The following is a 15,226-nucleotide window of genomic DNA, read 5'->3' as shown; positions in this document are numbered from 1 at the left end:
TAGGTAACACTCATTACCTGCAGGCGTACAGGTAACACGCATTACCTGCAGGCCTAGGTAACACTCATTACCTGCAGGCGTACAGGTAACATGCATTACCTGCAGGCCTAGGTAACACTCATTACCTGCAGGCGTACAGGTAACACGCATTACCTGCAGGCCTAGGTAACACGCATTACCTGCAGGCGTACAGGTAACATGCATTACCTGCAGGCCTAGGTAACATGCATTACCTGCAGGCCTAGGTAACATGCATTACCTGCAGGCCTAGGTAACATACATTACCTGCAGGCCTAGGTAACATGCATTACCTGCAGGCCTAGGTAAGGCCTAGGTAACATGCATTACCTGCAGGCCTAGGTAAGGCCTATGTAACATGCATTACCTGCAGGCCTAGGTAAGGCCTATGTAACATGCATTACCTGCAGGCCTAGGTAAGGCCTAGGTAACATGCCTTACCTGCAGGCCTAGGTAAGGCCTAGGTAACATGTATTACCTGCAGGCATACAGGTAACATGCATTACCTGCAGGCGTACAGGTAACATGCATTACCTGCAGTCCTAGGTAACACGCATTACCTGCAGGCCTAGGTAACAAGCATTACCTGCAGGCGTACAGGTAACATGCATTATCTGCAGGCGTACAGGTAACATGCATTACCTACAGGCCTAGGTAACATGCATTACCTGCAGGCCTAGGTAACATACATTACCTGCAGGCCTAGGTAACATGCATTACCTACAGGTCTAGGTAACATACAGTGGGGGAAATAAGTATTTGACCCCTTGCTGATTTTGCAGGTTTGCCCACTTACAAAGAATGCAAAAATCTACAATTGTAATCATATGTACATTCTAACAGTGAAAGACAGAATCCCAAAGAAAATTCCAGAAAATCACATCATATGAATTTATTAAAATTGATAACCATCTGATGAGGAAAAAAAAGTATTTGACCCCCTGGACAAACAGCAAGTATTCTGGCTCCTACAAGCCAGTTAGTCTTTCTTTAAGACACAGCCCCAATCCGAACCAATTATCTACATCAAATACACCTGCCTCACCTCGTTACCTGTATAAAAGACACCTGTCAACACCCAAACAACCAGCATCCAACATCACCACCATGGGCAAGACCAAAGAGCTTTCTACGGACATCAGGGACAAGATTGTTGATCTGCACAAGGCTGGGATGGGCTACAAGAGAATCGGAAAGCAACTTGGAGAGAAAAGATCAACTGTCGGTGCAGTTATCAGGAAATGGAAGAAGCACCACACCACCGCCAACCTCCCTCGGTCTGGGCCTCCACACAAGATCTTGCCTCGTGGGGTGTCCCTGATCATGCGAACGGTGAGGAATCATCCCAAAACCACAAGGGGGGAACTGATGAATCAACTGAAGGCAGCTGGGACCACAGTTACAAAAGAAACGGTTGGTAACACACTATGCCGTCATGGATTGAATTCCTGCAGCTCAAGCAAGGTCCCCCTGCTCAAGAAGAAACATGTACAGGCCCGCATGAAGTTCGCCATTCACCACCTGGACGACTCAGAAGAGGCCTGGAAGAAGGTGATGTGGTCAGATGAGACCAAAATAGAACTTTTTGGCCTCAACTCAACTCGTCGTGTTTGGAGGACAAAGAACACCGAGTACAACCCAAAGAACACCATCCCCACCGTCAAGCATGGTGGTGGCAACATCATGCTTTGGGGGTGCTTTTCAGCCAAGGGGACGGGACAACTCCATCGTATTGAGGGGAGGATGGACGGGGCCATGTATCGTGGAATTTTGGACCGACATCTCCTTCCCTCAGTGAGAGAGCTGAAGATGGGTCGAGGATGGGTGTTTCAGCACGACAACGACCCTAAGCACACCGCCAAAGCAACAAAAGAGTGGCTGAAGAAGAAGCACATCAAGGTTCTGGAGTGGCCTAGCCAGTCTCCAGACCTGAATCCGATTGAAAATCTTTGGAGGGAGATTAAAATTCGAGTTGCCAGGCGACAACCTCGGAACCTGAATGATTTGGAGACTGTCTGCAGGGAGGAGTGGGCCAACATCCCTGCCATTGTAGATTTTTGCATTCTTTGTAAGTGGGCAAACCTGCAAAATCAGCAAGGGGTCAAATACTTATTTCCCCCACTGTACATTACCTGCAGGCCTAGGTAACATGCATTACCTACAGGTCTAGGTAACATGCATTACCTGCAGGCCTAGGTAAGGCCTAGGTAACATGCATTACCTGCAGGCCTAGGTAACATGTATTACCTGCAGGCCTAGGTAACATACATTACCTGCAGGCCTAGGTAACATGCATTACCTGCAGGCTTAGGTAAGGCCTAGGTAACATGCATTACCTGCAGGCCTAGGTAAGGCCTAGGTAACATGCATTACCTGCAGGCCTAGGTAACATGCATTACCTGCAGGCCTAGGTAATATACATTACCTGCAGGTCTAGGTAACATGTATTACCTACAGGCCTAGGTAACATACATTAGCTGCAGGTCTAGGTAACATGTATTACTTACAGGCCTAGGTAACATACATTAGCTGCAGGTATAGGTAACATGTATTACCTACAGGTCTAGGTAACATGCATTACCTGCAGGTCTAGGTAACATGCATTACCTGCAGGTCTAGGTAACATGCATTACCTGCAGGCCTAGGTAACATACATTAGCTGCAGGTCTAGGTAACATGTATTACCTACAGGTCTAGGTAACATGCATTACCTGCAGGTCTAGGTAACATGTATTACCTGCAGGTCTAGGTAACATACATTACCTGCAGGTCTAGGTAACATACATTACCTGCAGGTCTAGGTAACATGCATTACCTGCAGGTCTAGGTAACATGCATTACCTGCAGGTCTAGGTAACATACATTAGCTGCAGGTCTAGGTAACATGTATTACCTACAGGTCTAGGTAACATGCATTACCTGCAGGTCTAGGTAACATGTATTACCTGCAGGTCTAGGTAACATGCATTACCTGCAGGTCTAGGTAACATGCATTACCTACAGGCATAGGTAACATACATTAGCTGCAGGTCTAGGTAACATGTATTACCTACAGGCCTAGGTAACATACATTAGCTGCAGGTCTAGGTAACATGTATTACCTACAGGTCTAGGTAACATGTATTACCTGCAGACCTAGGTAACATGCATTACCTGCAGGCCTAGGTAACATGTATTACCTACAGGTCTAGGTAACATGCATTACCTGCAGGCCTAGGTAACATACATTACCTGCAGGTCTAGGTAACATACATTACCTGCAGGTCTAGGTAACATGTATTACCTGCAGACCTAGGTAACATGCATTACCTGCAGGCCTAGGTAACATACATTACCTGCAGGTCTAGGTAACATGTATTACCTGCAGACCTAGGTAACATGCATTACCTGCAGGTCTAGGTAACATGTATTACCTGTAGGTCTAGGTAACATGTATTACCTGCAGGTATAGGTAACATGTATTACCTGCAGACCTATGTCATTTCATTACGTAATTCCTAACAGAGATTGCAACAGCTTCTTTCCAGAATCCATTTTGTTGCAAAAATAATCTCAAATCACAAAAACGATACATAAAAAACATGTTCATGTATTTAAATTATTTCAAAAAGGGGAATATGTATATATAGTGCATGATATAAGGACGCTGTACAGGACGTAATGGACAGAAGGCTGTTTATTTGTTGTTGTTGTTGTTTGTTCTCCGTCAGCTGGGTGAGCGGGCCGTGGGAGGACTGCAGCGCCTCCTGTGGTCAGACGGGCTGGCAGCGCCGCTGGGTCAGCTGCCAGCAGGCGTCTGGCACGGGACAGTCCAGCACGGGACAGTCCAGCACGGGACAGTCCAGCACGGGACGGTCCAGCACGGGACAGCAGACACGCTCAGTGAACAGCAAACTGTGTGGAGGCGATCGACCGGAAGGGAAACGAACCTGCAACCGTTTCCTCTGCCCCGCTGCCTGGCGGGCCGGACCCTGGACACCGGTACCAACAGAGAAACCAGAGAGTCCCAGAGTTATTTTACATGCCCAGTGTGTGTGTTTGGTCATGTGATCAGTGTGTGTGTTTGGTCATGTGATCAGTGTGTGTGTTTGGTCATGTGATCAGTGTGTCTCTCTGTTCCAGTGTTCGGTCTCCTGTGGGAACGGGACCCAGGAGCGCCAGGTTGCGTGTTTGAGTCCCGAAGGTTCAGCACAAAACTGCAGCGACCCTCGACCAATCACAGCCCGCGCCTGCCAGCCCCCTCCCTGCAGCGGTGCGAATCCACCAATCACAGGGCCAGACAGAGTGTAGTCTGTCTGTAGCTGAGAGAGTGTGTAGTTTGTGTGTAGATTCTGTGTGTAACTGTGTGTAATGTTTAGTGTGTGTATCTGTTTGTATCAGTGTTTTAAGTGTGTAGTGTGTGTGTGTAGTGTGTAACAGTGTGCGTATATATAACAGTGTGTGTGTGTGTGTGTGTAACAGTGTATAACTGTGTGTGTGTTTATGTAGCAGTGTATAACAATGTGTGTGTGTGTGTGTGTGTGTGTGTAACAGTGTATAACTGTGTGTGTGTTTGTGTAGCAGTGTATAACAGTGTGTGTGTGTGTGTGTGTGTGTGTGTGAGTGTGTGTAACAGTGTATAACTGTGTGTGTGTTTGTGTAGCAGTGTATGACAGTGTGTGTGTGTGTGTGTGTGTGTGTGTGTGTGTGTGTGTGTGTGTGTGTGTGTGTGTGTGTGTGTGTGTGTGTGTGTGTAGCAGTGTATAACAGTGTGTGTGTCTCCCCCTGCAGGTGACCAGAGGACCTCCATCATCCAGTGGTTGTCTCGTTCTAACTCTGACTTTACTCCCAACATCTCCTCCAGTAAAACTCTCCTCCTCCTCCTCCTCCTCCTTCTTCTTCTTCAAGTTCAAATTCTACTCTTTCTCTGAAAATATTCCAACTTTTTTCTTTTTTCTGTCGTGATTGGCTCTGATGCTCCCGTGTGTCTCCAGGGCAGCGTTGCCGCGGTGACCGCTCTGTGTTTTGCCGGATGGAGGTGTTGACTCGGTACTGCTCCATCGCCGGATACCGTCAGATGTGCTGCAAGTCCTGCAGCCATGGCAACGTCAGCAGCAGCATCCCGCCCAGCACCAACAGCAGGTCAGACGGTATTTAAAGTCAGGATTAAACTCTGTTACCTGGACTCTCTGTCTCCATGTTTCTGTGTCTGAGTGTCTGATGGAACAACAACCTCTGAAACTGGTCCAGTATTAAACCAGAACCGAGCTGTAATGTAACCCTACAGGACTAATGTTCAGCAGCAGTTAGAGTCCACTAAAAGTTCTGTTGTTGTCTGACAACATTATGGGATGGATCCCTACAGAGATAGACCTTTTAGTTAAAGAGTAAGATCCTTTTAGTTTAACATGAAACAGCCCCAAAATCACCATCACCAAACTCCACCAGACTCCATGTAAATAATCAGGACTTTTAGCGTGTATAGAGCCAGCATATCTCCACCAGACTCCATGTAAATAATCAGGACTTTTAGCGTGTATAGAGCCAGCATATCTCCACCAGACTCCATGTAAATAATCAAGACTTTTAGCGTGTATAGAGCCAGCATATCTCCACCAGACTCCATGTAAATAATCAGGACTTTTAGCGTGTATAGAGCCAGCATATCTCCACCAGACTCCATGTAAATAATCAAGACTTTTAGCGTGTATAGAGCCAGTATATCTCCACCAGACTCCATGTAAATAATCAGGACTTTTAGTGTGTATAGAGCCAGTATATCTCCACCAGACTCCATGTAAATAATCAGGACTTTTAGCGTGTATAGAGCCAGCATATTTCCACCAGACTCCATGTAAATAAACTGTGATTTTCAACGTCGTCGGCGCTTGATAACTATGTCTCCGATGTGTCTCGTAGTTCCTGGAGTGTAACCATGGAGACGATGACTTCAGCATCCGCCATCATCGTCAGCACCCCGCCCGCCAGCGTCACCTTGACTTCGCCCCCCAGCATCACTGTAGCCCCGCCTCCCCGCGTCACCGTGACTCCGCCCCCCAGCGTCACCGTGACCCCGCCCCCGACCAGCCTTTGCAGCACCGACTTTGTGTACGTGGAGTACGAGGATTATGGCGACATTTCATCCTACAACGATCCTTCTGTCCCCTCTGACACTCCTCATATCGGTCCTACTAGTACTACAAGTCATCTGAGAGAAACTGCTTCGAAAACTCCCCTTCCCACAATGCATCCTGCTACAGTTCCCGTGGTAACTGCTGAGGATCAGAGTCCCAGGACGTCTGCCGTCCCAGAGTTCCCCACAACGACCACTTCTACAACTACAAGACGTACGAGAAAAACTGCTCCGCCACATTTATTCAAGAAGAAAACTCCCACAATGCCGCGTGGGAAAACTACCGATCCCACAATGCATCCTGCTACAGTTCCCGTAGTAACCGCTGTAACATCTGCCATCCCAGAGTTCCCCACGACGACCACTTCCACAACTACAAAACGTACGAGAAAAACTGCTCCGCCACATTTATTCAAGAAGAAAACTCCAGCTCCCACAATGCACCCTGCTACAGTTCCAGTGGTAACTGCTGTGGCAGCAATCTTTAACGCCACGTCTTCCCCGAACACGCCACTAGAGGGGCGGGGCCTGTCAGGGGGGCGGAGCCTGGAGCCGGCGCTGTCTAAGCGGGAGAACAACTCCGTGGACGAGGTCCCGTATCGGATCGTGGGATTGGACGGCGGCGACGGGCGGGGACAGCAGAACTACTTTGTGCCGCGGCGCACCCCTCCGCTCCGCGAGCGAACGCAAAACAAACGCATCCAGCAGCTTCTGAACGAGAAGCGGCACCGAGAGGGCAGGACGCACGCCGCACGCACATGAACATACACAGCTCGCTCGTTAGGACGCATGTGCAGCTTGCTCGCTTCCTGCAGGCTAACGCTAACAAGCTCTTAACGAGGATCAGACTGCCGACGCTAACGAGCACTTAACGAGGATCAGACTGCAGAGCTGACAACACAAACCACCCCAATAGACCTTTTTCACGGTAGACATGTTGACATGTCATAGTAGGAACAGCACAGGTGTATTCAGACCATTACTGATGGCTCCATTCCACTTAGGAGAGGTCCTGGTATTAAACCATTAATGATGGCTGCATTCCACTTAGGAGAGGTCCTGGTATTAAACCATTAATGATGGCTGCATTCCACTTAGGAGAGATCCTGGTATTAAACCATTACTGATGGCTGCATTCCACTTAGGAGAGACCCTGGTATTAAACCATTAATGATGGCTGCATTCCACTTAGGAGAGATCCTGGTATTAAACCATTAATGATGGCTGCATTCCACTTAGGAGAGACCCTGGTATTAAACCATTAATGATGGCTGCATTCCACTTAGGAGAGACCCTGGTATTAAACCATTAATGATGGCTGCATTCCACTTAGGAGAGACCCTGGTATTAAACCATTAATGATGGCTACATTCCACTTAGGAGAGGTCCTGGTGTTGTTCATGCTGACTCACTGAAATATCTTACTGGGACACTAGATGGAACTGAGCCATCGTTAAGGTTATCAATCTCAGCTGTGGTTTTCCTACTATGACGAGTGAACATGTCTGCTGAGAGAAAGGTCCATGTCCCCTACAGTGTTAATAAAATGGTGCATTTGATGCTTTCTCTTTCTCTTCAGACACCATGTCAGCGAGGCCTCTGTTCTCTGGGGGTTTCGGGACCAGTCCGTGGTTTCTGACGCCTGTGGTGCTGATATATTTACGGTCCAGAATGTTTTTGCTTCACCAGAATAAAAAGACTCAACATGTGAAATGTGAAGTCAGCTTAATGTGAGACGAGTAAATAATAATCTGATCTGATCCCACAGTGGAGCTCTGGTTTATCATTACAGTAAATAATAAAGCAAAATGATCATCTTAAATTGAATGTATGCTGTCTTTCGTTTCCTCCTCTCATTCCCCCTGCTCTGGTGTTTCCTCTACTCATTCCCCCTGCTCTGGTGTTTCCCCCTCTCATTCCCCCTGCTCTGGTGTTTCCCCCTCTCATTCCCCCTGCTCTGGTGTTTCCTCCTCTCATTCCCCCTGCTCTGGTGTTTCCTCTACTCATTCCCCCTGCTCTGGTGTTTCCCCCTCTCATTCCCCCTGCTCTGGTGTTTCCCCCTCTCATTCCCCCCTGCTCTGGTGTTTCCTCTACTCATTCCCCCTGCTCTGGTGTCTCCCCTCTCATTCCCCCTGCTCTGGTGTTTCCCCTCTCATCCCCCTGCTCTGGTGTTTCCCCCTCTCATTCCCCCCCTGCTCTGGTGTTTCCTCCTCTCATTCCCCCTGCTCTGGTGTTTCCTCCTCTCATTCCCCCCTGCTCTGGTGTTTCCCCCTCTCATTCCCCCTGCTCTGGTGTTTCCTCCTCTCATTCCCCCCTGCTCTGGTGTTTCCTCCTCTCATTCCCCCTGCTCTGGTGTTTCCCCCTCTCATTCCCCCTGCTCTGGTGTTTCCTCCTCTCATTCCCCCTGCTCTGGTGTTTCCTCCTCTCATTCCCCCTGCTCTGGTGTTTCTCCCTCTCATTCCCCCTGCTCTGGTGTTTCCTCCTCTCATTCCCCCTGCTCTGGCGTATCCCCCTCTCATTCCCCCTGCTCTGGTGTTTCCCCCCCTCTCATTCCCCCTGCTCTGGCGTATCCCCCTCTCATTCCCCCTGCTCTGGTGTTTCCCCCCCTCATTTCCCCCCTGCTCTGGTGTTTCCCCTCTCATTCCCCTGCTCTGGCGTATCCCCCTCTCATTCCCCTGCTCTGGTGTTTCCCCTCTCATTCCCCCTGCTCTGGCGTATCCCCCTCTCATTCCCCCTGCTCTGGTGTTTCCCCCCTCTCATTCCCCCTGCTCTGGTGTTTCCCCCCTCTCATTCCCCCTGCTCTGGCGTATCCCCCTCTCATTCCCCCTGCTCTGGTGTTTCCTCCTCTCATTCCCCCTGCTCTGGTGTTTCCTCCTCTCATTCCCCCTGCTCTGGCGTATCCCCCTCTCATTCCCCTTGTCCCAGGGAAATTTTGAGCATCAAAGACTATGTTATGCACCAATTCACAGCTGAGATATCTTTATTTAGCCTACGCTATATGTTTTATATTATAAAAGTATAACGGAAAGTATGTTGTTGTGTTTTGTCATTGGGCATTTATAAGTGGGTATATGGAAATCCTGGAGCTGTCTTAGTGAGTATACTGGGTATAGCTGTGTATTACGTAGACTACACCGCAGTAAAGGATCTGAATACTTGTTCCCGAGCTGGTAGAGGAGGCTGATGCCTGTCAGGATAAACCCAGGGACCTAGTTGCCCTTTCAGAAGCGCCTGGCAGTCGGAAGTCCGGGCGGAATAAACCCTCCGCGCGTCCTTGTCAGCCAGCAGCAGGAAGGTAAAACATGGCGGCCGTCGCAGCAGTGAGGACTATCGGCTCCACTTTGGGTAAAAACCTCCGAGAGATCCGCGTGCACCTCTGCCAGACCTCCGCAGCCAGCAAGGGGGCCAGGTAAGAGCTCCGAACCGGGCTGTTAAAGGCGGGAAGATCCGGGTACTATAGGTTCTGAGTTCTGCTGCCTGTTAGCTGTTAGCCGTTAGCACTGGGCAGGTCACAACAGAGCTAACAGCTAGCGGCTAGCGGCTAACATTAGAATGACCATGAGAGCTGTTTAAAGGGTGACCTGGACTCTATGGTCCATGTTTTCTGTGTCTAAGTAACATGAAACAGCCCCGAAATCACCCTCACCAAACCCACCAGACTCCATGTAAATAATCAGGACTTTTAGCGTGTATAGAGCCAGCATATCTCCACCAGACTCCATGTAAATAATCAGGACTTTTAGCGTGTATAGAGCCAGCATATCTCCACCAGACTCCATGTAAATAATCAGGACTTTTAGCGTGTATAGAGCCAGCATATCTCCACCAGACTCCATGTAAATAATCAGGACTTTTAGCGTATATAGAGCCAGCATATCTCCACCAGACTCCATGTAAATAATCAGGACTTTTAGCGTGTATAGAGCCAGCATATCTCCACCAGACTCCATGTAAATAATCAGGACTTTTAGTGTGTATAGAGCCAGCATATCTCCACATGTAAATGGGGGAATTAAGGGTTTATTTCAACCAAACCAGAGTGATGATTGTTGGAACAGTGGAAAGATGAACCAAGATGGCTTTTGGTAGTTTTGAATGAATGAAGTGTGTTTTACGATGATAAAAGTCCTGATTATTTACATGAGTCTGGTGGAGTTTGGTGGTTTATATTTATTAATATAGTTTTCAAATACTTCAGGAGTCATGTTTTCGTTGAGCAGACATGTGATTTCATCTGTCCTCTGTGTGTGTGTGTGTGTGTGTGTGTGTGTGTGTGTGTGTGTGTGTGTGTGTTGCAGAGACTTTGTGGAGCAGCACTATGTGACTCTGAAGAAGGCCAACCCAGACTTCCCGATCCTGATCAGAGAATGTTCTGGAGTCCAGGCCCGGGTCTGGGCTCGATACGGTGAGTCTCCCTCTCCGTTAGCTTCGCTGCATTCAAGTCAACAGACGAGCTAACAAGGCTAAGGCCTTTTACACACTGCACGCGTGGCGCGAGCGTGTCAGCTGTGTGGCGTGTCCGTTTATATTTGGGTTCCCATGGTAACAGGTCAGAGCTCACACACTGCCGGCCTGAGACGCGTGCTGCTAGAAATAGAACCAACGCCAACGTCAGTGTGCTGGAAGCGTTTCCAGGCGAAATAGAATATGAAAATATGTTTATATGTCGTTTAGACACGAATGCACATTAATAAATGACATCTTGATGTTTGAAAGTCTAGGTTTTGACATCAGTGTTGATATAAATGTAATACAACTTTTCAGAGAAAAGATTTTTGAATGTTGCACCTGTCATACACAACGAAATATTCTGTAACATATTTTGCAGTCAATACTGCCGATGTCTTGCTTTAATCAAATCAGTAGGCTCTATATAAATGATAGGATAGGCTACTATATATATATATATATATATATATATATATATATATATATATATATATATATATATATATATATATAAATAAATATATATAAAAGGTAGGATAGGCTACTATATATATATATATAAAAGGTAGGATAGGCTACGATAACAACGGGACTGTCCAACATGAGATAGATCGGCTCTTTACAGCTACACACAGTGTGTAACCGGCCTGAAGGCCCAGACACACCAACCAGACAACCAGACAGTCAACCGTCGGCAGGAAAGCCAGTCAGACCGATCGGGCTCCCCGAGGTCCAAAAAGCAGGTTAATACAGCAGCGGCAGTGTGATCATGCCGTATGACATGTATAGCTGTGTGTATGTGAGGTGTGCATTTGTGTGAGTCTGAGTTCATGTGTTTATTTACTACACTTATTTTCATTGCTGTTAACTGTTTGTTTTTTTTGGACATTTTATTGTATTGACTGTAAAAATGTGACTTCTTTTATTATTTGAACAGTTAAAAGCCCTCCTAGGGACAGGTGTTGTGAATTAGCCACGGCTACAAACACTGTGATACAGGCATCGGATTGTTAGTTATGTAATAATCTATGTTTTTTTGTATCTTTCCCTATTTAAATAAACTACAAATAAAAATAAAATAAATTAAAAGTGCCTCAGAACTCACCGAAGAGACGCCAGCTTGAGCGTACGTTCTGCTCGTGCGCGAGACGTAATACAAAAGAATAAATTGGTCTGACTTCTGCAGACGATAGTTGGAAATATGATCTCTTATTTTACTAAAATACTCGAGTCACCGATCTCGCCAGACTGTCCCACGGCCGATTATCGGCTCGGTGCGTCAGCGCCATAACGGACAGAAGTTCAACCGACCCACCACGTTTCATAATGAGCCCAAAACAGTTTTGCACTTATAACAAAATAAAAGATGTCTGATGTTACATGAGTCATGCTCAGTAAACGTGTGCGCTGATATCCTGATAATACTAATGAAGATCTTTGTGTTCAGATTTCGGGAAAGAGAGCAGCGTCTCCGTGGAGAACATGTCAGCTGATCAGGTGGCCGGTACTCTGCAGACTCTGGCTCAGTCCAAACCTTAACCCCCCGTCTCTGCTGGAAGTGGTTCAGTCCAAACCTTAACCCCCCCTGGCTCTGCTGGAAGTGGTTCAGTCCAAACCGGCTTCATTCAGTTTTTGTAAATGTGTTGATATGAATAAACCTTAAATATTACTACGTCACTCTGTTTCCTGCTGCTTTATATTAATACAATTATTACGGAACTACTGTTTGTTATTCAACCTGGACCAAACAAGCTGTAATGTAACAGATCACCATCACCAAACTCCACCAGACTCCATGTAAATAATCAGGACTTTTATCGTCGTAAAACACACTTCATTCAAAGTGGACAGAAACTAAATAAAACTACCGAAAGCCGTCTTGGTTCATCTTTCCACTGTTCCAACAATCACCACTCTGGTTTGGTTGAAATAAACCCTTAATTCACCCATTTACATGTGGAGATATGCTGGCTCTATACACGCTAAAAGTCCTGATTATTTACATGGAGTCTGGTGGAGATATGCTGGCCCTATACACGCTAAAAGTCCTGATTATTTACATGGAGTCTGGTGGAGATATGTTGGCTCTATACACGCTAAAAGTCCTGATTATTTACATGGAGTCTGGTGGAGATATGCTGGCTCTATACACGCTAAAAGTCCTGATTATTTACATGGAGTCTGGTGGAGATATGCTGGCTATATACACACTAAAAGTCCTGATTATTTACATGGAGTCTGGTGGGTTTGGTGATGGTTTATAGTTATGTTATTCTCTCTGGGTTATACATGTTTGATATATTGAATGAAACACCAGCTGTACCTGGAGAGCCTGCAGGAGGCAGCAGTACTGCAGCCGGCCTGCAGGGGGCAGCAGAGGCTCTCTCAACAACAACATGACCAGTGTTCACAGAAAGAGAATCAGTGTTTATTGCCCTTCACACAGGTACAGGTACGTAGTGTGTATGCATCGCTCTTAGAGTCAGATCTACACAACATTTAAAAGATGAAATACAACTCACAATAAAACACTGGAAATGTACATCTGTATCTGTCTGTGTTTGTGTGTCTCTCTCACAGACACACACACAGAGACACACACACAGACACACACACACACACACACACACAGAGACAGACACACACAGAGACACACACAGAGACAGACACACACACAGAGACACACAGACACACACACACACACACAGAGAGAGACAGACACACACACACACACACTAGTAGGATACTGTAACCTTTATCATTCAGTTAGCCAGGTATAGCTTTTCTTAATATATTAATGAAAACAACAAAATATCAAAGTTAATTTTACCAGCATTTCTATTTTTAATATTCAAATGCATGTAGCTATTCTACACAGAAACTAAACATCCCTATTCCTGAGTGATACACAATTATTTCAGGGTAATGAGAAAAATCATCTTTCAATAATGTTACAACTATTTCCTGATTTTGTTTCCAGTTATAAATGTCGGTCTTTGAATTCAGTAAAAAGATAATCTGTTTCTCATCTTGTCTGAAGACCTGATTCTCTTGGTCCAGTTTTATTTTTTGGGCTGATTATGTCTCTCTTCCTGCCGCGTGTCGTTGTAAATGAGGTCAGACAGTCAAGAAGTATAAAAGGCGGCCAGTATAACAACAGTGTAAATGTTATAGGCCACTTGTTCCCAATACCTGTGAAACCAACAATTTGATATTTGGAAATTGATTTGCGGTTGGAACTGAGTGGGCCAGCTGATGTAGAGACATGATTTTAAATCCTAAAATTACATCATTAACACTGAAACAGTCCCAGTTTGGTTAGATTTAGGAACCAAAACTACTGATTTAAGTTGATAAATCTCCTGTTGTGTCTTCATGTTAGAAAGTGAGACTGAACCGTCCGATGTCCAGAGAGTCTCATGTGGACATCAGACAGAGTTGATATGTTACAACGGCTTAACATTCTCTGTTTCTTTATACTGATATGATGGTGAATTAGATTATCTACTTTCAATAAGTTAAAGTTGAAACAAACATATTAAAGAAACGCTCACAGATGTAATTGCAATGATATATGTTTATTTGATTAAAATGACAGAAACAAGAGAGAATCAGAAACATTAATCACTTTATATTTGAAGGAAAAAAAGATTCCTGTCTACAATTATTACTGATTATTATTGGATATTGGATACAGATAAAATCTGTTTAAATCTATGAAGTGCTATGAAGACTTGTTTAAGACAACAACAACAACCTGTGTGACTATCACAGAGCTGCTGTTTCTGTCTCACATGGGGAACAGCAGATGTCCACTGAAGGTGGTGAGGTGATTATAATCGTCATACGCCAAACTGTTAGCCACCAGATTCACAGACACGACGTCTCCATCCTCCAGCAACAGCGTAACAGCTTTAGAACCACTCATAAAACCGGCCGCCTGATTCTCGTATGCCATGAAAACCCTCTCTGAGTTCTTGACCATCACACCCTGGGAACCATGGATGTTGTCTCTCTGTGCATGTACTGTCCACTCAAAGTTGTACGCTCCTCTCACCGGGGCAGTGAACACACCTGGATGTATGTTTTCGTCATTTTAAATGGAAAAGAAAACAAGTGTTTGAAGAGCAACATACAAGTGAAATATATTAGGGATGCAAAATATATCAACCATCACATCTGTGAAACTGGTCCAGTATTAAAGCAGAACCGAGCTGTAATGTAACCCTACAGGACTAATGTTCAGCAGCAGTTAGTCACTACAAGTTCTGTTGTTGCTGCTGACAGACTCAGATTATTATTCTAAGTGTCTGACAACATTATGGGATGGATCCCTACAGAGATAGACCTTTTAGTTAAAGAGTAAGATCCTTTTAGTTTAACATGAAACAGCCCCGAAATCACCATCACCAAACCCACCAGACTCCATGTAAATAATCAGGACTTTTAGCGTGTATAGAGCCAGCATATCTCCAGCAGACTCCATGTAAATAATCAGGACTTTTAGCGTGTATAGAGCCAGCATATCTCCACCAGACTCCATGTAAATAATCAGGACTTTTAGTGTGTATAGAGCCAGCATATCTCCACCAGACTCCATGTAAATAATCAGGACTTTTAGTGTGTATAGAGCCAGCATATCTCCAC

At 45.8% G+C, this 15,226-nt stretch overlaps 2 protein-coding genes across 2 annotated transcripts in view; both read left to right on the top strand.

The window, feature by feature from the left end:
- adamts2a (ADAM metallopeptidase with thrombospondin type 1 motif, 2a) overlaps positions 1-7,116 on the top strand; it is a 57,463-nt gene extending 50,347 nt beyond the window's left edge. Inside the window, exons 21-25 of the mRNA XM_028595068.1 lie at positions 3,729-3,999; positions 4,141-4,270; positions 4,789-4,860; positions 4,992-5,139; positions 5,917-7,116. Coding sequence (XP_028450869.1) covers positions 3,729-3,999; positions 4,141-4,270; positions 4,789-4,860; positions 4,992-5,139; positions 5,917-6,892 — 1,597 coding nt within the window. The 3' untranslated portion in view covers positions 6,893-7,116. The remainder of the gene's footprint in view (positions 1-3,728; positions 4,000-4,140; positions 4,271-4,788; positions 4,861-4,991; positions 5,140-5,916) is intronic.
- Positions 7,117-9,373: 2,257 nt separating this feature from the next.
- On the top strand, positions 9,374-12,256 carry ndufa2 (NADH:ubiquinone oxidoreductase subunit A2). The gene is made up of 3 exons (XM_028596053.1): positions 9,374-9,539; positions 10,429-10,535; positions 12,027-12,256. The coding sequence occupies exons 1-3, from the start codon at positions 9,433-9,435 to the stop codon at positions 12,116-12,118; spliced, it is 306 nt and encodes a 101-aa protein (XP_028451854.1). The 5' UTR covers positions 9,374-9,432; the 3' UTR covers positions 12,119-12,256.
- Positions 12,257-15,226: the final 2,970 nt, after the last annotated feature.

Source organism: Perca flavescens, chromosome 13 (assembly GCF_004354835.1).
Source record: "Perca flavescens isolate YP-PL-M2 chromosome 13, PFLA_1.0, whole genome shotgun sequence".
NCBI classification, from domain to species: Eukaryota; Metazoa; Chordata; class Actinopteri; order Perciformes; family Percidae; genus Perca; species Perca flavescens.
Note: the sequence above shows the minus strand (reverse complement) of the source record. Positions and strands in the feature narration are given on the sequence as shown.

What these genes read in the sequence shown, in the direction of transcription:
- ndufa2 (XM_028596053.1), top strand. Translation starts at nt 9,433, where the DNA reads ATGGCGGCCGTCGCAGCAGTGAGGACTATCGGCTCCACTTTGGGTAAA. An exon ending in GCAGCCAGCAAGGGGGCCAG is followed by an intron (nt 9,540 to 10,428) that starts GTAAGAGCTCCG and finishes TGTGTGTTGCAG; the next exon opens with AGACTTTGTGGAGCAGCACT. An exon ending in CCGGGTCTGGGCTCGATACG is followed by an intron (nt 10,536 to 12,026) that starts GTGAGTCTCCCT and finishes CTTTGTGTTCAG; the next exon opens with ATTTCGGGAAAGAGAGCAGC.